General features: G+C 42.3%; 1 protein-coding gene across 1 annotated transcript in view; it reads left to right on the top strand.

Annotated features, from left to right (window-relative positions):
- The window catches only part of LOC106581680 (striated muscle preferentially expressed protein kinase), a 171851-nt gene extending 156256 nt beyond the window's left edge, over window positions 1–15595 (top strand). Inside the window, exons 28-39 of the mRNA XM_082967289.1 lie at window positions 448–3262; window positions 3713–3868; window positions 6004–6120; window positions 6271–6438; window positions 6872–6994; window positions 7887–8051; window positions 8328–9117; window positions 9638–9877; window positions 10236–10459; window positions 10935–11010; window positions 11469–11618; window positions 13612–15595. Of these exons, the coding sequence (XP_082823415.1) occupies window positions 448–3262; window positions 3713–3868; window positions 6004–6120; window positions 6271–6438; window positions 6872–6994; window positions 7887–8051; window positions 8328–9117; window positions 9638–9877; window positions 10236–10459; window positions 10935–11010; window positions 11469–11618; window positions 13612–13855 (5268 nt within the window). The 3' untranslated portion in view covers window positions 13856–15595. The remainder of the gene's footprint in view (window positions 1–447; window positions 3263–3712; window positions 3869–6003; window positions 6121–6270; window positions 6439–6871; window positions 6995–7886; window positions 8052–8327; window positions 9118–9637; window positions 9878–10235; window positions 10460–10934; window positions 11011–11468; window positions 11619–13611) is intronic.
- Window positions 15596–24764: the final 9169 nt, after the last annotated feature.

Genomic DNA, 24764 nt, shown 5'->3' with positions numbered 1-24764 from the left:
GCCCTTTTCTGTTTCAGCATGACAATGCCCCCCATGCACAAAGCGATGTCCAAGCAGAAATGGTTTTCCGAGATCGGTGTGGAAGAACTTGACTGGCCTGCACAGAGCCCTGACCTCAACCCCATCGAACACCTTTGGGATGAATTGGAACGCCGACTGTGAGCCAGGCCTAATCGGCCAATATCAGTGCCAAACCTCACTAATGCTTTTGTGGCCAAATGGAAGCAAGTCCCCACAGCAATGTTCCAACATCTAGTGGACAGCCTTCCTAGAGGAGTGGAGGCTGTTATAGCAGCAAAGGGGTGACCAACTTCATATTAATGCCCATGATTTTGGAATGAGTTGTTCAACAAGCAGGTGTCCACATACTTTTGGTCATGTAGTGTAATTTGGTAAGATATTGAGCAATTTCGAAATTACACATGCTAATCTATTTTTTTCATACAGACCCTTACCAAGGGGAAGGCAATAAGCACAGAGACCCTCAAGAAGTTTGTGGCTCGCCGAAAGTGGCAGGTCTGTCATCAAAGCGTATTTTTTTTAATTGAATTGTATCTGCTTACATCTAATATATTTGGTTATGTCCATCTTTTGCAGCGGTCCCTTATCAGCTACAAATCCAAAATGGTCATGAGGTCCATCACTGAGTTGCTGAATGACTCATCCAGCCACATCTCCATCGCTGTTCCCAGACACCTCAAAGAGGGCTCACCCCCACCATCATCGTCTTCTGACTCCGACGAAGATATTGACAAGCTGCCCTTCATTCCAATGCCACTCAGTATGGAGTTCTCCGGATCAAGAATGTCTCTAAAAGAGATCCAGGAAGGCACAAGCCGGTCAAGCGGCACTATTGAAAGTTCAGGGTCAGCAGTCACCCATGGCCAAGAGGCGATGGAGTGTGAATCCATGGGGAAAGAGAAAGAGGCGGGAGATTTCACAGGTAGGGGGCGCGCCAGGAAAAGGTTGACGCAAGAAAATGACAAGGGGTCTTCGGATGAGGAGTTGGCAGAGTTGGCACAAGTATCTGAGAAGGCAAGAAGGCCCTTGTGCAGAGGCTCGAGCTTGGAGTTGGACAAGCCAGAGGGAGGACCCAGAAGGGGGCAGCTGCATAGAGGGGGCTCTGCTGACAGCGCGCTGCTACTCCACATCGTTCCAGAAGATTCAGCAGACGATGAAATCACTGAGAAAGGTAGACGAGTCCTCAAAAAGGCGGTATCCATGGAGTTGCCTAGGAGGAGCGTGAGTCCAGGTCCTCTGAGTCAAGAGGACTATGCTCACAAACTGGAGCTGATGAGGCAGAGGTTGCTCCGAGGTGGCTCCGTGGAGAAGAAGATGAGCGGCCTGCGAGGACCCCTGCTGGAGACACTGGGTATGGATGATGGAAAGCAGCGGTCATCGTTGCTGGAGCGCTACTCGCGCACTACCCGCTTATGGGTTCCTCCGTTAACCAAGGCAGTCTCCAGCGATGACCCCAGAGAGGACGTGCTCAAACCCAAATTCCTTCGCAAGAGTGCCTCTTTCAGTCAAGGAGATGATGAAGAGCCCGTTCCCCTGCACCGACGCACCGGGGCACCACTGGAAATCCCGCTGGCTCAGATAGAGGAGCGAAGGCTCAAGGAGGCCATATCCATGTCTGCTCTCACTGAGCCATTCAACAATGACTCCTGCCCCGTGACTCCCAGGGAACCTACCCCTAAACTTCCCACACCAAGCCCAGTGCCTAGGGAACGGGAGACAAAAACTAAGATGGAGGAAGAGGACTCATCAATAGACAAGGAGATTAAGACTGAGAAGTCCATTTGTGAAAAAACGATGATGGAACCAGAGTACATGGCCCCGAGGGAGCCTATCCCTCCGAGGGAGTATAGCCCTCCTGTGAGGGTTCTTACATTAGAGGAACAAATGAAGAAAGATAAAGAAGAGATTGAGAAAAATGAGACTGTTCCTGTTGTTGAAGAAAAAGCTAGGGAAGTTGAAGAAGTACACAAAGAAGTACAAAAAGAAGTAAAAAAAGTAGAAAAGGAACTGAAGGCACAAGTGAAGTCTTCTGAGATGGTCATTACTACTAGTTCTAATAGGGTCACGCTAGCACCAGCATCTTCAAGGACACCAGCAAATGTTGTGACTCCCTCTCCACCTGCCCTAACTGTGCTCCCAGATGGTAGGACCTCTGCCTACGCTAGCATAGTGCAGACCATCATGGTCCCCTTGCTTCAGCCCCTAGTTAGGCCCCTGTTAGCAGACTCCAACCCTGTGGTTGTTCCAGTCCCTGTGCAAGCCCCATTTCTAGCACCAACATTTATAAACACACCTACATCTGTCCCTGGCCCAACAAAGCCAGTCACTCTGCTATCCACACCAGTGGAACACTCAGCAGTCTATTCAAGGGTGGCATCCCGCGAGCCCAAGGAACCGAGTCCACCCAAGGTTTCCCCATGCCCTACACCACAGTGTGATCTCTCGCCAGTGGGACAAAACCTCCACGACATTGCCTCTGAGGAAGTATTTGAGGCCCGCTTCAAAAAGCGTGAGTATTCTCTAATGCGAGGCCTGCAGCTTCTCAACTGGTCAAAGCCTGAGGATAAACCAGTGGCCTCTTTGAACTCTGCCAAGTCAGGTGAAGATGTATACCGCCCTGGGCCCATTGGAGCGCCGTTGGTCTCCAGGAAACTGGAGGAGAAGTCCAAGTCGGTGCAGGATCTCCGCGAGGCCCAGAAGGACGAAGGCTTTATGAGAAGGCTTTCCATGCATCTCAAGAGGACTCCGTCAACTGAACGCAAGGAAGAAAAGCCCAAGGAGGAAGAACCAGTGACTCCCAGGCGCCGGCTCTCCTGGGTTCTCCGTGGCCGAAGAGGATCCCATTCCCAGGAGAGGAAGGAGGTGGAGATGATGAGGATGGATGGGGGAATAGAAGCCGAGGCGGAGCAGGAGGACAAGGAGCCGGAAAAGCCCAATGAGTCACCTGTTATGGCCATGCGTAGGAAGATCGAGTCGACGGTGTCAGGGAAATCCATGAGGATCCGCAGTGCCTCGGAGGAGAGAAGGATAGCGTCCGAGGAGATGGAATCCAACAAGCCAGAGAGCAAGAAGACACCCCTGTTCTCCATTCTGCACAGGTCAACTTCTGAGGGATGTAGCCTAAAGAGTATGGCTGGATCTGGTATCCCTCAAAACCAGCTGGCTTCTCAGTCAGGCATCGGAGCCTCCTCAGAGTCCATGGAATCTATGTTCAGCATCAAGTCGGAGAGAGCATCCAAGGGTATGAGACTTCTTCCCCATGAAAATGTTCAATCAAATATAGAAATTATTTTTAATTAACATGTTCCCCCTGCACCTGAAAAGGTCATATGTGTTCATTTCAAGATGATTACTGAGCAGAATTAGACTAAATGTAACTTTAACTACGAAAAGGTGCAGTTTCACTGCACAGACACAATGTCACTATTATGCGGTGCTTGAATCCAATTTTAAGAATGCAGGTTCATTTAAGAACTGGTACATGTAAGAAGAATCAAAACACTTTTTTTACATTTATGCAAACCTTCCCACGCCCTTCCTCAAGCAAACCTTTGTTCTTACATACTGAGATGCCATACAAGAAAAAAATAACAATCTTCCAATAGAGGCTTCACTTTGTGTGCTAACCTCACCTTTTTTCTTCGTTACTATTTCTGTTGATTTCAGTTTGAGTTATATTTGTTCCCTCCAGCAGAGGCAGAGGGAGGAAGGAGGTCCCGATGGGATCGTTGGGGCCTAACCAGAGCTAGCAAGAAGGGCAAGATGGTATCGGAGTCTCATATCCCCACGGCTATTGCCAGAGAGAATGACTCCCTAAACTCCCGCTTGTGCTCCAGACTGGCATCTGGTAATCCTTAAAGCCCTTAATTTCTTACAATTCATCCAAATTACAATATTTAGTATTGGTTTCCTTACCCTGTAAGCAGTCAGCAGTCAGTGGACAAGGAGAAACAGCAATCCATGGTGATGATTTACCTGGCTGCTGTCACTAAATGCTAACATTAGCAATTTTGTCAAAAAAACCAATGCCTGTCAATGTCCCCCAAATTAGCATATGTTTAATATCAAGACAAAATCATCCCTAAGTGTCTGAAATTGATTATGTAGTGCAATTTAGTTGATTTGAACTTTCCTGATTTCTGCAGTATTGCATTGGCCCAAGCAAGCAGCAACACCACTGAACTTCTCCCCCTGAGAATGAGTCCTGCCTGTTGTCAACGTGTCACTGTAGTTAGTTAGCTAGGTTAATATAAGCTCATCTGGCTAGTTGTAGCAACATTATCCAGCCATCAAGTCAGCTAATAAGCCATAGTCCTCCCTTCTACAAATTGAATTTGGAGGCGTAGAGAATAACTGCTACAATACCAGATTAGCTAATGTTAAATCAGTCACAGTTAGATAACCAAGCTAGCTATTGAGGTGCATTTGTTCAAGACTGTATATACAATGCCTTCGGAAAGTTTTCAGACCCCTTGACTTTTTTCACATTTTGTTAAATTATAGCCTTATCTTAAAATGTATTTAATAAAACAATTTCCTCAACAAAGCGAAAACAGGTTTTTAGAAATGTTTGCAAATGTATAAAAAACAAAAAACAGAAATACCTTAGTTACACAAGTATTCAGACCCTTTGCAATGAGACTCGAAATTGAGCTCAGGTGCATTTTGTTTCCGTTGATCACCCTTGAGATGTTTCTACAACTTGATTGGTGTCCACCTGTGGTAAGTTCAATTGATTGGACATGATTTGCAAAGGCACACACCTGTCTAAGGTCCCACAGTTGACAGTGCATGTCAGAGCAAAAACCAAGCCATGAGGTCGAAGGAATTGTCTGTAGAGCTCCAAGACAGGATTGTGTCAAGGCACAGATCTGGGGAAGGGTACCAAAAAATATCTGCAGCATTGAAGGACCCCAAGAAAACAGTGGCCTCCATCATTCTTAAATGGAAGATGTTTGGAACCACAAAGACTGTTCCTAGAGCTAGATGCCAGACGGAAGCCACTCCACAGTGAAAGGCACATGACAGCCCGCTTGGAGATTGCCAAAAGGAACCTAAAGACTTTGATCATGAGAAACAAGATTCTCTGGTCTTATGAAACCAAGATTGAACTCTTTGGCCTGAATGCCAAGCGTCACGTCTGGAGGAAACCTGGCACCATCTCCACGGTGAATCATGCTGTGGCAATGTTTTTCAATGGCAGGGACTGGGAGACTAGTCAGGATTGAGGCAAAGATGAACGGAGCAAAGTATATAGAGATTCTTGATGAAAACTTGCTCCAGAGTGCTCAGCACCTCAGACTGGGGGCAAAGGTTCACCTTCCAACAGCTAAGATAACGCAGGAGTGGCTTCGAGACAAGTCTCTGAAGGTCCTTGAGTGGCCCAGCCAGAGCCCAGGACTTGAACCCGATCGAACATCTCTGGAGAGACCTGAAAATAGCTGTGCAGCGATGCTCCCCATCCAACCAGACAGAGCTTGAGAGGATCTGCAGTGAAGAATCGGAGAAACTCCCCAAATACAGGTGTGCCAAGCTTGTAGTGTCATACCCAAGAAGTCTCAAGGCTGTAATCACTGTCAAAGGGACTTTAAAATTAGGGATAGGCGTCCAGCTAGCGGGACACTAGTCGACAACATCCGGTGAAATTTAAAAAGCTTTAGCTTTGTCATTATGGGGTATTGTGTGTAGACTGATGGGAGGAAAATGATGTGGAAAAATTCAAGGGGTCTGAATGCTGCACAGTAGCTTGTTAATGTAAATTTGCTTATCAATCTCAACAGCATGTTGATACACACAGCTGTTGAAAGAGACTAGCTAGCAATCTCTGAAATACATATCAAGCAAAATATTTTTTTTGTAGGTCATAGCTAGTTATGGGACTGTTTTTACAAGCCCTGCTTAAAAAAGACTGCTTAAAATGGATTAAAATGATGCCCATTTTTCTTAATTCTTAATCACGTTCCCAACTTGTCTCTCCTCCAGACTTCCCTCCCATGTTCCACATCAAGTTGAGGGACTACGCCCTGCTGGAGGGAGATACCATCACCCTTAGCTGCCTCCCAGCTGGCAGCCCCCATCCACACATCTCCTGGATGAAAGGTGAAAGCTTATTATAAGAGCTAAATGTAAAATCCATCCCTAGCCTCCACTCTTTGTGTAACACATCTTACAATATATTATAACTGCATCATAATGCATAATACCTGTTGGCTTTAATTAAGTAAAGTGTTCCTTTTTCTTCCTCCTCAGATAAGAAGCCTCTGCAGATTGATGCCAGAATGAACATTATCTCCTGTCCTGATGGCAGACAGCTGCTGATGATCATGACAACCACCAAGAAGGATGCAGGGCTGTATGAGTGTGTGGCCACCAACCCTCTAGCTTCGGTATCCAGCTCCTGTATCCTCTCCCTCGCTCGTGAGTTAGAGTCTCACGCATCAGAGAGGGCAAGACAGAGAGAATCGGGTTTGTGTTTGTGAGAGAGATAGAGAGAGAGAGAGCGAGGGGGATAGAGAAAGACAAAAAGACAGAGAAAAATAATTTCAGGGTTATTTGTTGGTTTTCTATATGACAATGTTTCCCTTTCTATTATTTAGGTGTGGATAGACCCCTTGACCAGCACAGCAACTAACCTACTCTAGATTAGTGAAAATTACTTTAGAATTCTGTTACTTCACAAAATGATACCAAATGAATTACCATCAACTTGATATGAATCTATCTTTACACAAACTCTCTCGCAACTGGAAATCTTCTTTACCTAAGGCATTATATTAGGTATAACGCATTTAATGATTTGGATTGAATAGGACTGAGTTGCAATGATGATAATACCTTTCTGCCCTCATAGGTTTACCCAATCGTCCTGGGACTCCTGAGGTTCCCCAGTGCTATGAGAACACTGCCCTGGTCCTCTGGAAGCCCTCAGACAGTATGGCCCCCTGCACCTACTCTCTGGAGAGAAAAGCAGAGGGTGAGTCATGGTGTCCCAAACCACCCCCTCGCCCCTACCAACTCTCTCAGTGGGCCCTCCGTTGTCACGTGTTGCTGAAAAAACTCAGAGGGAGACTTTCAGAGAGTGGCGAGGAGATCAATAAATGACCCATCAACTTCAGGACACACTTGTGATGCAATTTATGTTCCAGATTCAAATAATAAAACAAACATGAAATTCAAAAGAACACATTCCAATATACAATATATAAATGTACAATATATAAACCTCTGAAACAGTTAAACATTTAATTTGGGAGGTGTTGTGTCAAGCTTTGAAATCCGATAAAAACCAATGCACATGGCATGTAATTAGGCACGCCTCTCGATTATTTTGTATGAAATTGTATGAAACTCCAACTCCACTCTATTGCGGAGCGTGTTGGATACCACTTCCCTCTGGAGCCCGCAGCCTTGCTCGCTTGGTTAAAGTAGCTATCGGTCTAATTAGCCCCTACACCCTCAATCATTTTCACTGTCTCAGCTTTGGGACACTTCTTCATATGGCAGAGGTAAGGTAAGCGTGGACTCGCAAATGTAGAGCCGAGGGGTGGGGGAAGGGGGTGATTTGGGAATCAGCCACACACACACACACTACTTTGTTAGTATAATTTCAAAGCCATACTGTCCAAATGCAGTAGAAACATACGCCAAATATCTACAGTCCAACACACTACTTCCCTCTTGTGGTCGTTAGCAATATTGCAGTGCTGTTCTGTTCAATCACTGACAGACATCACAGTTGTATTACCCCAATGATTCATTTAATTTCTTTCCATGGCCTTGTTCTCTGACAATGATTGAAATGTGTCTTTCTTAATTATATATTAACATGAACACATAAAAATATGTCTATGGTCTTTCTCCCCCAGCTGAGAGTAACTGGCTCATCGTGGCCACAGGAGTGGCTGACTGTTACTACAATGTGATTGACTTGCCAGGAGGGGGCGTCTTCAGGTTTAGAGTGGCGTGTGTGAACAAGGCAGGCCAAGGACCCTACAGTAACCTCTCAGAGGTAGAGTGCCTGGACGCTTCAGGTATGTACTACTTTCTAGTATGAATAACTAATAGTAATATGAATAGTAATATATCACTTCAAGTTCATTGAGTGTTTACCGTCATACATTCCCTGGGGTTTAAATGTTTGCACACATGTACACTTTGATGTGCTTGAGAAACCTGGAGATTGACAAACTCCTGTAAACTCTTATTCTCTCCATCAAATATGAAGGTGTCATAGCAAAGTATTTTTTATAGCATTGTACAAGAGGGAAAAAAGTGACACTAAAAACTGTGTTTTTCTGAATCAACAGTGCCAACAAAATGCAGTGGATCAGTTGTTGTGAAGACAGTCCCTGCAGCACCAGTGGTCAAAACGTCAACAATGACGGTCCCCTCCTTGAAGCCTGCGCCTAGTAAAGGGGTGCACCCTGCCCCATCTTCTGCCCCATCCAGACAGACCCCGTCTGCCTCCGCTTCCTCTTCTGCTGTACCACCGGCCAAGCCTATCGCTTCTATCCCCGCCTCTAAACCTATTGATTCCAAACCCATAGTCCCTCAGACCCCAACCAGCGCTGCTTCCGCCCCCATGATTATTAGTGAGGTCCCGTCCCACCTGGCCATCCCTGAGATCCAAAGCCCGCCTCCGGCTCAGCCCGCCCCAGCCCCGGCTAAAGCCAAGACACTCAACATCAACATCATGAAACCTACACCATCTCAACCAGCAATCATAACCAAGCTCGCTCCCCCTATCGTTCTCCCCAAACCCCAGAGTCCCGTCAATATCGTCTCGCCCATGATTAAGACCCCGCCCCCACTCGTGGCCCCTCCACCCGCCATCTGTAAACCCGTTTTGTCTGTACCCATGTATGCACCAATACCGGCTGCCACACCACGCGTCACCCCACCCTTCCTCTCCATCCCCGCCATCTCATCCCCAGTCATGCTAATTTCCAGCATGAATCCAGTAGGGGAGGGTGGGGTTACACCCACACGTATGACGCCATCAGGATGCAGGACGCCCTTGGGGGGACGACCTGGTGAGAGCACCCTGCGCCAGGGAGTGCCCCAGAAACCATACACCTTCATGGATGAGAAGGCCAGGTAAAGGAAGCATAGAAAATGAAATGTCCACAATGCTCCCACTGTGATGTGCTCAGGGATTAGGCTCCCACAGTGGTTTATTGAACTGTTTAACCTATGCAAGAAAGTAACCCATGCAAACAGCTGCATAGATTTTAGTTTTCTATTCAATATTGTGCAATTTCAGGGTTATAATATTGAATGGGGTTATGACTGTGAAGGAAACAGTGAAGACATCAACTTCTTTCATATTTTAGAGACAGCATTTCCCTCAAGACTGTCTTACCATAATATTATTGTTATTATAATTATAGGATTTTTTTATGCATCACCCTGAAAATTGACCTTTCTATAATTCAGTTAGAATGACTATTGAGTCAGTTGTAATGTTGATACATTTAGAGAGACATCATATATTATAAGCCTTATTAAAAATACATTTTAAAGGTTTGTACACTCATAACAGCTTATTAAACATAATACCTGAAGGCTTTAATAAAAGTGTCAACTCAAGATTATTTTCTCTTTGTTTGTCTTAAAGGGGCCGCTTTGGCGTGATCCGAGAATGTAGAGAGAACGCCACAGGCAACCTGTTCATGGCTAAGATCGTGCCCTACGAGGCAGGCAACAAACAAACGGTGCTGCAGGAGTACAACATCCTCAAGTCCCTCCACCACGATAAGATCATGGCTCTGCACGAGGCCTATGTCACGCCCCGGTATCTGGTGCTCATCTCAGAGTGCTGCAGTGGGAAAGAGCTCATCTACAGCCTTATCGACAGGTCAGACAGCACAAATCCTTAGGTGTACCAACTTATGGAAATAAATTGAATATTTCTGTTATATATTTTTGTACGTGATGATTGCTTTTGCTCTGTATAGTGTTCCTGGGTCAAGGTTGGGGTCAATTCCATCAAATTTTCCAATTGAAAAGCAATTTACCATCGAGGACCACTTCGGAAATTAGTGTTTCAATGAAGTGCTATCCTCTGAGAATGCAATGCACATCTTGTGGAATTATTTTTTACCCAAATAAATTCATTTCAAATCAAATTACAGGAATTTGGAATTTCAGTTAACTTCCTCAATTGACAGAATTGAAATTAAATTGACCCTTTCATCCTTTGTTGTCCCCCCCAGATTCCGCTACTCAGAGGATGACGTGGTGGGCTACATCGTTCAGGTTCTGCAAGGTTTGGACTACCTGCACAACCGCCGCATCCTGCACTTAGACATCAAGCCGGAGAACATCATCATCACATACATGAACATGGTGAAGATCATAGACTTTGGAAGCGCCCAGACCTTTAATCCACTCTTCCTCAAGCAGTTCAGCCCTCCTGTTGGAACTCTGGAGTATATGTGTAAGTCGTGAGGATTATCTAAATCGCGGTGTCTCAACCCATTCCTGAGGGTTGAAACACAAGGGCTGAACATTTTATTTTAGCATATAACTAACATACTGTACCTGATTCAACTTATCAATAAAACATTTATAATAGGGAATCCTTATGTATAAGAATATTTATTGAAGGTGAAAACTTGTAAACTTGGGCAATATGAACATTTTCAAACATATCAAAATGTGAACCGTTCTGTCTCTGTGGCACAATGCCGACACAGACAGTAAGAGACAGCCTATAATACCATGTATAGATGCACAGAGCGATAAATAGATAATGATCTAATCATACTTGATCAATTAATCATATGTTAATACCAGGTATATAAACACACCTTAATTGTGTCCCTTTATGTGTCCTCCTATAGCTGAATTCCCAGATGTTATCTCCCTAACCTTTCCCTAACCTTTTTCTTTTTCCTAACCTTTCCCTAAAGCTCCCGAGATGTTGAAGGGGGATGTGGTGGGCCCTCCGGCTGACATTTGGAGTGTGGGCGTGTTGACCTTCATCATGTGAGTATGAGCAAGGTTTTGGGCCAATGCAATTTGAACACATTTGAACTCAAGCCAATTCCCAGTTCATTCAAATACCATTCATGACTGTCAATTGTCTTTTTACAGTTCTGTAAGGGTGTAATTTAATTAATTAATTCATTTTCACTTAATTTCCTGAGTTGACTGAGCTGAAACGGAATTGACAATAAAGTGCGGCCATCTACACAGTGTTACAGCTGGACATCTGCTTTACATGAATAAAATCGAACTTTATTTAAAGTGCATTTAAATGTCTAAAAACACAAATTCTTACACATTAATCTTTGACTGTGTTAATTTGTGTATTGCAAGTGCTCTGTCAAACCAATTTAAACCCATTTCAATCGTTTTCAAGTTGCACAATCATTGACTGTGTTAATTTGTTTATTTTAAGTGCTCTGTCAAACCTATTTCAAACCCATTTCAAATGTTTTCAGGCTGAGCGGCAGGTTGCCTTTCATGGAGAATGATCCACAGGAGACTGAAGCCAGAATCTTGGCAGCCAAGTTTGATGTGGGAAAACTCTACCAGAACGTGTCTCAAAGTGCCTCTCTGTTTTTTAAAAAGGTCTTCTGTAGTTACCCTTGGTAAGCGATAATTGATAATTGATACCAATTAAGTGCTGTTTTCTTTTGATGAATTGGTCAATTAATTATACACTGCTCAAAAAAATAAAGGGAACACTTAAACAACACAATGTAACTCCAAGTCAATCACACTTCTGTGAAATCAAACTGTCCACTTAGGAAGCAACACTGATTGACAATACATTTCACATGCTGTTGTGCAAATGGAATAGACAACAGATGGAAATTATAGGCAATTAGCAAGACACCCCCAATAAAGGAGTGGTTCTACAGGTGGAGACCACAGACCACTTCTCAGTTCCTATGCTTCCTGGCTGATGTTTTGGTCACTTTTGAATGCTGGCGGTGCTTTCACTCTAGTGGTAGAATGAGACGGAGTCTACAACCCACACAAGTGGCTCAGGTAGTGCAGCTCATCCAGGATGGCACATCAATGCGAGCTGTGGCAAGAAGATTTGCTGTGTCTGTCAGCGTAGTGTCCAGAGCATGGAGGCGCTACCAGGAGACAGGCCAGTTCATCAGGAGACGTGGAGGAAGCCGTAGGAGGGCAACAACCCAGCAGCAGGACCGCTACCTCCGCCTTTGTGCAAGGAGGAGCAGGAGAAGCACTGCCAGAGCCCTGCAAAATGACCTCCAGCAGGCCACAAATGTGCATGTGTCTGCTCAAACGGTCAGAAACAGACTCCATGAGGGTGGTATGAGGGCCCGACGTCCACAGGTGGGGGGTGCTTACAGCCCAACACCGTGCAGGACGTTTGGCATTTGCGAGAGAACACCAAGATTGGCAAATTCGCCACTGGCGCCCTTTGCTCTTCACAGATGAAAGCAGGTTCACACTGAGCACGTGACAGACGTGACAGAGTCTGGAGACGCCGTGGAGAACGTTCTGCTGCCTGCAACATCCTCCAGCATGATCGGTTTGGCGGTGGGTCAGTCATGGTGTGGGGTGGCATTTCTTTGGGGGGCCGCACAGCCCTCCATGTGCTCGCCAGAGGTAGCCTGACTGCCATTAGGTACCGAGATGAGATCCTCAGACCCCTTGTGAGACCATATGCTGGTGCGGTTGGCCCTGGGTTCCTCCTAATGCAAGACAATGCTAGACCTCATGTGGCTGGAGTGTGTCAGCAGTTCCTGCAAGAGGAAGGCATTGATGCTATGGACTGGCCCGCCCGTTCCCCAGACCTGAATCCAATTGAGCACATCTGGGACATCATGTCTCGCTCCATCCACCAACACCACGTTGCACCACAGACTGTCCAGGAGTTGGTGGATGCTTTAGTCCAGGTCTGGAAGGAGATCCCTCAGGAGACTATCCGTCACCTCATCAGGAGCATGCCCAGGCATTGTAGGGAGGTCATACAGGCACGTGGAGGCCACACACACTACTGAGCCTCATTTTGACTTGTTTTAAGGACATTACATCAAAGTTGGATCAGCCTGTAGTGTGGTTTTTCACTTTAATTTTGAGTGTGACTCCAAATCCAGACCTCATGCGTTGATAAATTGGATTTTCATTGCTTATTTTTGTGTGATTTTGTTGGCAGCACATTCAACTATGTAAAGAAAAAAGCATTTAATAAGATTATTTCTTTCATTCAGATCTATGATGTGTTGTTTAAGTGTTCCCTTTATTTTTTTGAGCAGTATATTATGTACTGTCCACATTGACAAGTTCTTATTTTTCTTTGACATATCAATAAAGTAGGGGAACAACTACATTCTCAACACAATGGTATGTTACTCACTCCAAAAAATTACAAACTTGATCTATACACATATTTTGCTGCCATTGATAGATAGTGCAGGATTGAGGACTTTAAGTCCTCACACCTACCCCCGTTCAACATTGCTGCCAATGGCTGCCATAGCCCGTAATGAATGAATGATAGAATTAGTATTTTTCTGTCGTATCGCATTTATTATCAATCCCTTGTGGGATAGTTTGTGATTTTGAGTTAGCACTGCTTGACCCTGGGAGTGACCTCTGTTTCAGGGCCCGTCCTTCCATCAAGGACTGCTACAACAACTCATGGCTCCAGGACGCCTACCTGATGCGGCTGCGGCGGCAAACCCTCACCTTTACCACCACACGCCTCAAGGACTACCTGGACAAGCAGCAGAAGCTGCGGGCGGGTGTGGCCACCAAGCACAAGGTCCTCCTTCGGTCAAACCAAAGCTCACCCCAGTCCCTCACCAGCCCTATACCCCCATCTCCCATGACACCGGTCACACAGTGAGCACGGCTTCATATGTCAAATGCATGAAGGCAGGAGCTGTTGCATGAAAGGAGGTGCATAATCTATATGAGGCAGGTCCTTGGATCGAGCCCTGAACAACCACCTTGGCCCCCTAACCTGGTGAGATGAATTGTGAGTTTAGCTTTTCAGACAAATGGACATAAAATCACAAAATCCAGCACTGGTTCGAGATATTAACCTCTCTTCCTCCACCATAGAGTCCCTACAGAGAATGTTCTTGTAATGAGAAAATAACAGAATAGTTCTATGTATTTCATGGTGTGATACACGTTTCTCAAGGGCTGGATGCCAGCTCAAAGTTCCAAACCTCTGCTCTCTCTTTTTAATACTCACAAGCTCATAATTGTTTTATCTAAACCTCTTGTATCCAAGTATATCAACCAGATATCTTCTCTTAACATCTAGTACATGTGTAATTTTATCTTTCCCTAGGATGATGACATTTGTGGAGATGATGTCTCTTCTCAGCTAGTTTTTATGAACAAAGCGACACTACTGATAACATCTTGGGCCCGTGATTATGGGCACTACAGTATGTACGCCATTATGCTCAGTTGACATGTTCTATCTTTGATAATCAGAATGTTCTTGACAACATGAGTCGGTTTAAATGCATTGAGAAAGCATTGGGTTATTTATGACATTAGGCAAAATGGTTCAGACAAGATTAGCAATATCTACCAGAACAGTGAACAACTAATCAACACAACCCAAATCAAGGAGTAGGACCTGAAAATATTCTTAAAGACATTCTGATTTGGCTAACCAAGTCTTTGTCATTATATATTACAATGTCAATTTTCCTATAGTTCTCAAAATTAATGGACATTGCAGCCGATTTGTGTAAACCAAGTATATGTATACAAAGGATGCCAAGATCTCCAGTACCTTACATTCACAGTAACTGAGGGTGTCTTGAGTCACAGGGTAGAATGTGGAAGGGTCATGCTGTGCCCATACTTGAGTTCAGATTGAACATTTTGACAAATGAGATTGTAACATGTGATTTGAACAGATGAGGTGATGAGTGGCTTAATCTACAGTTAAACAGGATGTCATTAGCCCCGTTTATACCTGGTTCTAACATGCATCTGTTGTCCTGATCTTGTCCACATTCTGACTGTGCCCACATTTATCAACACCTGTAGACCAACAAAAGACACATTGTGATCTGATTGTGATTAGGTCTTCCTTACTACCTCTGGAGGTAGTCGAAGATGCATCTTGTATGGATATCCTTGAAGTGTAAACGAATCCTGACAACAAAAGTGTATACATTTGGGCAACGTCACGGTTGTCCTGCCCTCTCAAAAAATAACACTGGCCAGCTGAATTAAGATCGTGTCTTCATTAGAAACCAAGTTCCAATACTGGCACTGTGGTCAGATGCCACATTCCCAGCAAAAACGGGCATATAGAAATAAAGATATTTATGAAGACATATCATCACGAATGAGAGAAAAAGGGTTATCCCAATCCCACATCCAATGCCAGTGCAAAATGTTATATTTGAAAACTACCGAAATTCCAAGGACTGTAATAGAATAAATTAAATTGAACTACATCTGTATTGGGGATGTTAGGGATGATGGAGTCGCTGCAGAAGAGCACAGTGCATGACAAGAGTATGGCAAGGTATAATGTGTAGACCTAATTTTCCACCTGTAGATTTAGCCAAAATAAATGGTGGGTCGGTGGTGAACAGTCTAATTCAGTTTCTATGTCAGATATGAAAATAATACAGTGGTATAATGAAATGCTTTTCGATTTTATTCTATGAATCTTTGAGCATTTTCCATCTATGAATACAGTGCAGAAGATGTCCAAACTGATGCGTAAAGGTGCATAGCTTTCTGTAAGCATGAATGAGGCCACTGTACAATATACTGTAGGCTACAAACACAAAGGACTCTTAAGGCTACTTTCAGATTTACGCTTTATTCCCTTTATAAAGCCATAGTATTTGCTTTACATGTGTGCTCCTTTGCACTTTTTATCGATTGCCACTTTTATCCATGCATTTTCATAATTTCACCATTTGTTTTGCTATAGCTTATCATATTAGAGGTTTCATTAGTGAATTAACACTGATCAATGATTTGGAGAAAACTAAACCACGATCGTTCTCCCAGCATGTCACATTCTTTCCTTTGGTAATGTTTAGGCCTATACTAAAGGTTATTTACAATACAAGATTACAACTAATATAAAGACAACGCATGTAAACATCCATGCGTAAATATCCAGACCTGTTTGGTTAAATGCGATGCACCATTCGGAGATGCAATTTGTAGTTATTCTGTAACTTAACATGTTTCTGTTTCTACTCTGTGCATTAGGGCCTGTCATTTGTATTTATACTGTGCATTAATTGTATTTTGTACATACATCCAGATACTTAGCTCGTTTGTGTGGTGACTGTCAGGGATGGGAGATTCTCCGAATATTTATTACTACGGCTGTGGACAGATCGAGGTTATGGGGACAGTAGCCTATTATGTCTTATATCGCTGGGTAACAAACATAGGTTGTAATGATGAGAGTATAAAACTAAGGACTACAAACTTGTGCTGTTTTCTGTTGATTTAAACAGCTTGTGTCATAAGGGGAAGTCCAAGGCAGGTTGGATTAATTTGCATACAGGGCGAGACCAGGGAATCTGGTCACAATATTAACGTTGTGGGCAGATGAGACACATTTTATTCCTATGTATAGGCGTAACAAATCTCGATCAGATATTGATTGGATCATCTTGATTGGATGATGACAACCATATGTTAATGTAATGTGTAACCACAGCTTTTGACTGTAAGAATGCATATGATTGCAGACTACTCATCAGTTACTCATAATGCAGGTCCTCACTTTTAAATTAGGATGATGCTTGGAGAAAGACTGTATTTTTGTTTTGGGTATATTGCCAAATGGTTACTTACTCAGAAAATAAATGTGTGTAGGTGTATGTCACATTCACGCAGATGAAGAACATTTTAATTTATGAAACTGTTAGGTTTCACTTTTTTTTTTACATTTTGTTAATCGATTATAAGTTTTGCTATCTTCATTATCCAACATTGAAACAGTATATATAACAAAATATATTTATTGTGTAGATACAGTACCAGTCAGAAGTTACTTTTTTGGTTACTACATGATTCCATACAATGCCTTGCAAAAGTATTCACCCCAATTGGCATTTAAATTTATTTTTATTTGGATTTCATGTAATGGACATACACAAAATAGCATACATACATAAAAAAAATACATTGTTTAAAACAATTATTTTAAAAAAAAATTGAAAAGTGCTGCGTGCTATCAATCCCCTAAATAAGACCTGGTGCAACCAATTACCTTCAGAAGTCACATTATGAGTTAAATAAAGTCCACCTGTGTGCAATCTAAGTGTCACATGATCTCAGTATATATACACCTGTTCTGAAAGGCCTCAGAGTCTGCAACACCACTAAGCAAGGGGCACCACCAAGCAAGCAGCACTATGAAGACCAAGGAGCTCTCCAAACAGGTCAGGTACAAAGTTGTGGAGAAGTACAGATCAGGGTTGGGTTATAAAAAACATGAGAAACTTTGAACATCCCACGGAGCACCATTAAATCTATTATTAAGGAATGGAAAGAATATGGCACAACAACAAACCTGCCAAGAGAGGGCCGCCCACCAAAACTCACGGACCAGGCAAGGAGGGCATTATTCAGAGAGCCAACAAAGAGACCAAAGATAACCCTGAAGGAGCTGCAAAGCTCCTCTTTAAGCCGTACACTCCACAGAGCTGGGCTTTACGGAAGAGTGGCCAGAAAAAAATAATCAAACATGTTTGGTGTTTGCCAAAAGGCATGTGGGAGACTCCCCAAACATATGGAGGAAGATACTGGTCAGATGAGACTAAAATTGAGCTTTTTGGCCATCAAGGTAAATGCTATGTCTGGCGCAAACCCAACACCTCTCATCACCCCGAGAACACCATCCCCACAGTGAAGCATAGTGGTGGCAGCATCATGTGGGGATGTTTTTCATCGGCAGGGACTGGGAAACTGGTCAGAATTGAAGGAATGATGGATGGCGCTAAATGCAGGGAAATTCTTGAGGGAATCCTGCTTCAGTCTTCCAGAGATTTGAGAACGGGACAGATATTCACCTTCCAGCAGGACAATGACCCTAAGCATACTGCTAAAGCAACGCTTGAGTGGTTTAAGGGGAAACATTTAAATGTCTTGGAATGGCCTAGTCAAAGCCCAGACCTCAATCCAATTGAGAATCTGTTGTATGACTTAAAGATTGCTGTACACCAGTGGAACCCATCCAACTTGAAGGAGCTGGAGCAGTTTTGTCTTGAAGAATGGGCAAGAATCCCAGTGCCTAGATGTGCCAAGCTTATAGAGACATACCCCAAGAGACTTGCAGCTGTAATTGCTGCAAAAGTTGGCTCTACAAAGTATTAACTTTGGGGGGTGAATATTTAGGCACGATCAAGTTTTCCGTTTTTTTGTCGTATTTCTTGTTTGTTTCACAATAAAAAATATTTCGCATCTTCAAAGTGGTAGGCATGTTGTGTAAATCAAATGATACAAACGCCACAAAAATCCCAAAATAGTAAAATTTCCAATGGGGGGGAATACTTTCGCAAGCCACTGTATGTGTTATTTCATAGTTTTGAAGTCTTCACTATTATTCTACAATGTAAAAAATAAAGAAAAACCCTTGAAGGAGTAGGTGTGTCCAAAGTTTTGATTGGTAATGTATGTTATATATTTATTGTGGTATAATCATGAAGTGATCTGGCAGATGTGTGTCATGAAGTTGATTTTACATTACATTGTATTTCAGTTTTAATCAACAGCATCAGTGGGTTTGTTTAGAATTAAGTATTTAAGCAGGATTCTTCTAGTTGAATTCCATGGTCAGGTATGAGATTGATTTGATGGCTGCTTGTGTGTTATGTCATAGAGTTTTGTTTAAAATTATGATATGCTTGATTTATTGGATGAATGTATTTCAATATATTGTGAAGAAGTAATACCATTTAAATGGAGAAGGTAGATATTGATGTATGAAGACTATGATGTACTGAGCAAGACACCTCCAGTACGTTGAGAAGTAAACTAGTTGCAAATTATTTATGGAACGGAACAGCTTGCAAGGTTGATAATGATTAAGTTCAGAGTTTTGTACCTAAGGCATATATATACCTTGATGTGTTGCAGTGAAACAGAAGTGTTTGCTTTGTAAGTTGACAATCAATATCAGCTTTGTTGTGCGATTTTTTTATATTTTTTTTCAGGGGGGGACAACGACATTATGTTACTCGATTGTTTTTTGTGTGATTGTTTGGTTGTTTGTTCATTTGATTGCTTGAGTAATCACAATTGGTGCAGCTCTTAAACTTCTTTGCTCTGTGGAACCTCTGAATATGGCATGGGATAGGCATGACAGTTATAAATAATAATAAAGAACATACAACTTAAACGCAAAAGCAGCAGTTTGTGTTATTTCAATTGAACTTTGTGTTTTATCTTACTTGATTACATTTAACAAGCGCCTAAATAGAACTGATTAAATCCATTCTGTAATAGAATATTGCTGCATTGAAAGATATGGCATACAGTACATAATTAAAAGATAGAATCCTTAATTAAAATTAGAACAAAGTAGCCACCCCGCCTGTGTTTCGGTAAAAAGGGATGAGCCTGTAGAAATGTAATTACTCTCACATTGATAGACAGAGCTATGGATGCAATGACTGGCCATGCACGATATCAAAAGTATAGTTTTAACAATGTTTTGAGGCTATACAGTGTTTGTTTACATTTACATTGTATACAAACATTTGGAGTAAAACAAGCTTGTATTTTGGGTTCTGATGGGCATTTTCAGTTGAACTGAGCTCATGAGGCATTTCTAAATTATATTCTTCAAGAATCAATATATACAGTACCCGTCAAAAGTTTGGACACACCTACAGTACTCATTCAAGGGTTTTTCTTTATTTGTATATTTTCTACATTGTAGAATAATAGTGAAGACATCAACTATGAAATAACACATATGGAAAACTTGGGTAACCAAAAAAGTGTTAATTAACCTGTTAGGGCTAGGGGGCAGTATTGACACGGCTGGATAAAAAACGTACCCGATTTAATCTGGTTACCGCTCCTATCCAGTAACTACAATATGCATATACGTATTACATATGGATAGAAAACACCCTAAAGTTTCTAAAACTGTTTGAATGGTGTCTGTGAGTATAACATAACTCAAATGGCAGGTCAAAACCTGAGAGATTCCTTTACAGGAAGTGGCCTGTCTGACCATTTCTGGAACTTCTTTTCCATCTCTATCTTTTACTAAGGATCTCTGCTCTAACGTGACACTTCCTACGTCGTCCATAGGCGCTCAGAGCCCGGGAAAAACCTGAATGTCGTCATCCCAGCCCCAGGCTGAAACACATTATCGCCTTTCTCAAGTGGCCGATCAAGGGACTCTGGGCTTAGGCGCGTGACCTGACCGCCCCCGTCTTTGTGATTTTTTCCTCTGTTTGCCGAAAAGGAGATTCCCGGTCGGAATATTATCGCTTTTCTACGAGAAAAATGGCATAAAAATTGATTTTAAACAGCGGTTGACATGCTTCGAAGTACGGTAATGGAATATTTAGAATTATTTTGTCACGAATTGCGCCATGCGCAAGACCCTTCTTTACCATTTCGGATAGTCTCTGGAACGCACGAACAAAACGCCGCTATTCGGATATAACGATGGATTATTTTGGACCAAACCAACATTTGTTATTGAAGTAGCAGTCCTGGGAGTGCATTCTGACGAAGACAACAAAAGGTAATCAAACTTTTATAATAGTAAATATGATTATGGTGAGTGCTAAACTTGCCGGGTGTCTAAATAGCTAGCCCGTGATGCCTGGGCTATGTACTTAGAATATTGCAAAATGTGCTTTCACCAAAAAGCTATTTTAAAATCGGACATATCGAGTGCATAGAGGAGGTCTGTATCTATAATTCTTAAAATAATTGTTATGCTTTTTGTGAACGTTTATCGTGAGTAATTTAGTAAAATGTTAGCGAATTCCCCGGAAGTTTGCTAGTTCTGAACGTCACATGCTAATGTAAAAAGCTGTTTTTTGATATAAATATGAACTTGATTGAACAAAACATGCATGTATTGTATAACATAATGTCCTAGGGTTGTCATCTGATGAAGATCATCAAAGGTTAGTGTTGCATTTAGCTGTCTTCTGGGTTTTTGTGACATTATATGCTAGCTTGAAAAATGGGTGTCTGATTATTTCTGGCTTGGTACTCTGCTGACATAATCTAATGTTTTGCTTTCATTGTAAAGCCTTTTTGAAATCGGACAGTGTGGTTAGATTAACGAGAGTCTTGTCTTTAAATAGCTGTAAAATAGTCATATGTTTGAGAAATTGAAATTTTAAGGTTTTGAAAATCGCGCCACAGGCTTCAAGTGGCTGTTACGTAGGTGGGACGAATTCGTCCTGCCTAGCCCATAGAGGTTAAAATATATTTTATATTTGAAATTCTTCGAAGTAGCCACCCTTTGCCTTAATGACAGCGTTGCACAATCTTGGCAATCTCTCAATCAGCTTCATGAGGTAGTCACCTGGAATGCATTTCAATTATCAAGTGTGCATTGTTAAAAGTTAATTTGTGGAATTTATTTCCTTCTTATTGCGTTTGAGCAAGTCAGTTGTGTTGTGACAAGGTAGCGCTGGTATATAGAAGATAGCCCTATTTGGTAAAATACCAAGTCCATATTATGGCAAGAACAGCTCAAATAAGCAAAGACAAATGTCCGTCCATAATTACTTTAAGACATGAAGTTCAGTCGATCTGGAAAATTTCAAGAACTTGGAAAGTTTCTTCAAGTGCATTTGGAAAAACCATCAAGCGAAATGATGAAACTGGCTCTCATGAGGACCACCACAGGAAAGGAAGACCCAGACTTACCTCTGCTGCAGAGGATAAGCTCATCAGAGTTAACTGCACCTCAGATTGCAGCCCAGATAAATGCTTCACAGAGTTAAAGTAACAGACACATCTCAAGACTGCGTGAATCAGGCCTTCATGGTTGAATTGCTGTGAAGAAACCACTACTAATGGACACCAATAAGAAGAAGAGACTTGCTTGGGCCAAGAAACACAAGCAATGGACATTAGACCGGTGGAAATCTGTCCTTTGATCTGATTAGTCCAAATTTGAGATTTTTGGTTCAAACCAATGTGTGTTTGTAAGACACAGAGTACAGTAGGTGAACGGATTATCTCTGCATGTGTGGTTCCCACCGTGAAGCATGGAGGAGGAGGTTTGATGGTATGGAGGTTCTTTGCTGGTGAAACTGTCTGTGATTTATTTAGCATTCAAGGCACACTTAATCAGCATGGCTGCCACAGCATTCTGCAGAGATACGTCATCCCATCTGGTTTGCGCATAGTGGGACTATCATTTGTTTATTAACAGGACAATGAACCAACACACCTCCAGGCTGTGTAAGGGTTATTTGACCAAGAAGGAGAGTGATGGAGTGCTGCATCAGATGACCTGGCCTCCACAATCACCCAACCTCAACCCAACTGAGATGGTTTGGGATGAGTTAGACCACAGATTGAAGGAAAAGCAGCCAACAAGTGTTCAGCATATGTGGGAACTCCTTCAAGAATGTTGGAAAAGCATTCCAGGTGAAGCTGGTTGAGAAAATGCCAACAGTTTGCAAAGCTGTCATCAAGGCAAATGGTGTCTCCTTTGAAGAATCTCAAATATAAAGTATATTTTGATATGTTTAACACTTTTTTGGTTACTACATGATTCCATATGTGCCATTTCATAGTTTTGATGTCTTCACTATTATTCTACAATGTAGAAAATAGTAATAATAAATAAAAACCCTTGAATGAGTAGGTGTGACCAAACTTTTGACTGGTACTGTATATACATACACTACCAATCAAAAGTTTGATGCCTCACAAGTCCTCAACTGGCAGCTTCACTAAATAGTACCCGCAAAACACCAGTCTCCACATCAACAGTGAAGAGGCAATGATCTGGGATTCTGGCCTTCTAGGTAGAGTTGCAAAAAAAAGCAATATATCACACTGGCCAATAAAAAGAAAAGTTGGGCAAAATAACACAGACACTGGACAGAGGAACTCTGCCTACTGTAGAAGGCCAGCATCCCAGAGTCACCTCTTCACTGTTGAGGTTGAGCCTAGTATTTTGTGGGTACTATTTAATGAAGCTGCCAGTTGAGGAATTGTGAGGCGCTGTTTCTCAAACTAGACACTCTAATGTACTTGTCCTCTTGCTCAGTTGAGACTATAACACAATTGATATGGTAGGAGAAAATCCAAAGAAAAACCAATCGGAATAATTCTTTTTTTTGAGAGCCCATGATCTTACATTGGAAAGCTACGGGGAATATGCAATTCCTATGGCTTCCCCTAGATGTCAACAGTCTTTGTTCAAGGTTTCAGGCTTGTTTCCTCCCAAACGAGGAAGAATTTTGAGTTTTGGTACTGGGAGTCAGATTTGGAAATCAGTCTGTGCGCACATGACGAAGAGGACACGCACATGCTAATTTTACATTCCTATTGAACATACTTCTTTCCGTATGAAATAGTATAGTTTAATTACATTTTAGGGTACCTGAGGATTAAATAGAAACGTATTTTGACTTGTTTAAACAAAGTTTAGGGGTAGCTTTTTGGAACGAGTGGATTAGTCAAATCGATGGAGCCAACTAAACTGACGTTTTGGGACATAAAGAAGAATTTTATCAAAACAAAATGACCATGCATGTTGTAGCTGGAACCCTTTGGATTACAAATCAGAGGAAGATTTACAAAAAGTAAGTGAATATTTAATCTCTATTTGTGATTTTATGAAGCCTGTGCTGGTTGAAAAATATTTTGATCTGGGGCGCCATCCTCAAACAGTCACATGGCATGCTTTCGCTGTAAAGCCTACTGTAAATCGGACAATGCAATTAGATTAACCTCTCTAGGATAGGGGGCAGTATTTTCACATCCGGATAAAAAACGTACCTGATTTAATCTGGTTATTACTACTGCCCAGAAACTAGAATATGCATATAATTGTTTGATTTGGATAGAAAACACCCTAAAGTTTCTAAAACTGTTTGAATGGTGTCTGTGAGTATAACAGAACTCATATGGCAGGCAAAAACCTGAGAAGATTCTGTACAGGAAGTTCCCTTTCTGACCATATCTTGGCCTTCTACACTCTCTTTATTGAAAACTGAGGATCTCTGCTGTAACGTGACACTTTGTAAGGCTCCCATAGGCTCTCAGAAGGCGCCAGAACGTTGAATGATGACTTTGCAGCCCATGGCTGAAAAACAGTAGCGCATTTGGTAAGTGGTCGATCTGAGAAGAATGAGACGGGGGCGCGCGTGCACGAGACGACTCCATTTTCAACTTTGAGTCTTTGAACGAAAACAGGGTTTCCTGGTCGGAATATTATCGCTTTTTTGCGAGAAAAATCGCATAAAAATTTATTTTAAACAGCGTTTGACATGCTTCGAAGTACGGTAATGGAATATTTAGACATTTTTTGTCACGATACGCGTCCGCATAGTGTCTTGAACGCAAGAACAAAACAGAGGATATTTGAACATAACCATGGATTATTTTGAACCAAAACAACATTTGTGGATGAAGTAGAAGTCCTGGGAGTGTATTCTGACGAAGAACAGCAAAGGTAATCCAATTTTTCTTATAGTAAATCTGAGTTTGGTGAGTGCCAAACTTGGTGGGTGTCAAAATAGCTAGCCCGTGATGGCGAGCTATCTACTCAGAATATTGCAAAATGTGCTTTTGCCGAAAAG

Source organism: Salmo salar, chromosome 21 (genome assembly GCF_965601325.2).
Source record: "Salmo salar chromosome 21, fSalSal1, whole genome shotgun sequence".
NCBI classification, from domain to species: Eukaryota; Metazoa; Chordata; class Actinopteri; order Salmoniformes; family Salmonidae; genus Salmo; species Salmo salar.
This window is presented reverse-complemented; position numbering and strand designations above follow the sequence as displayed.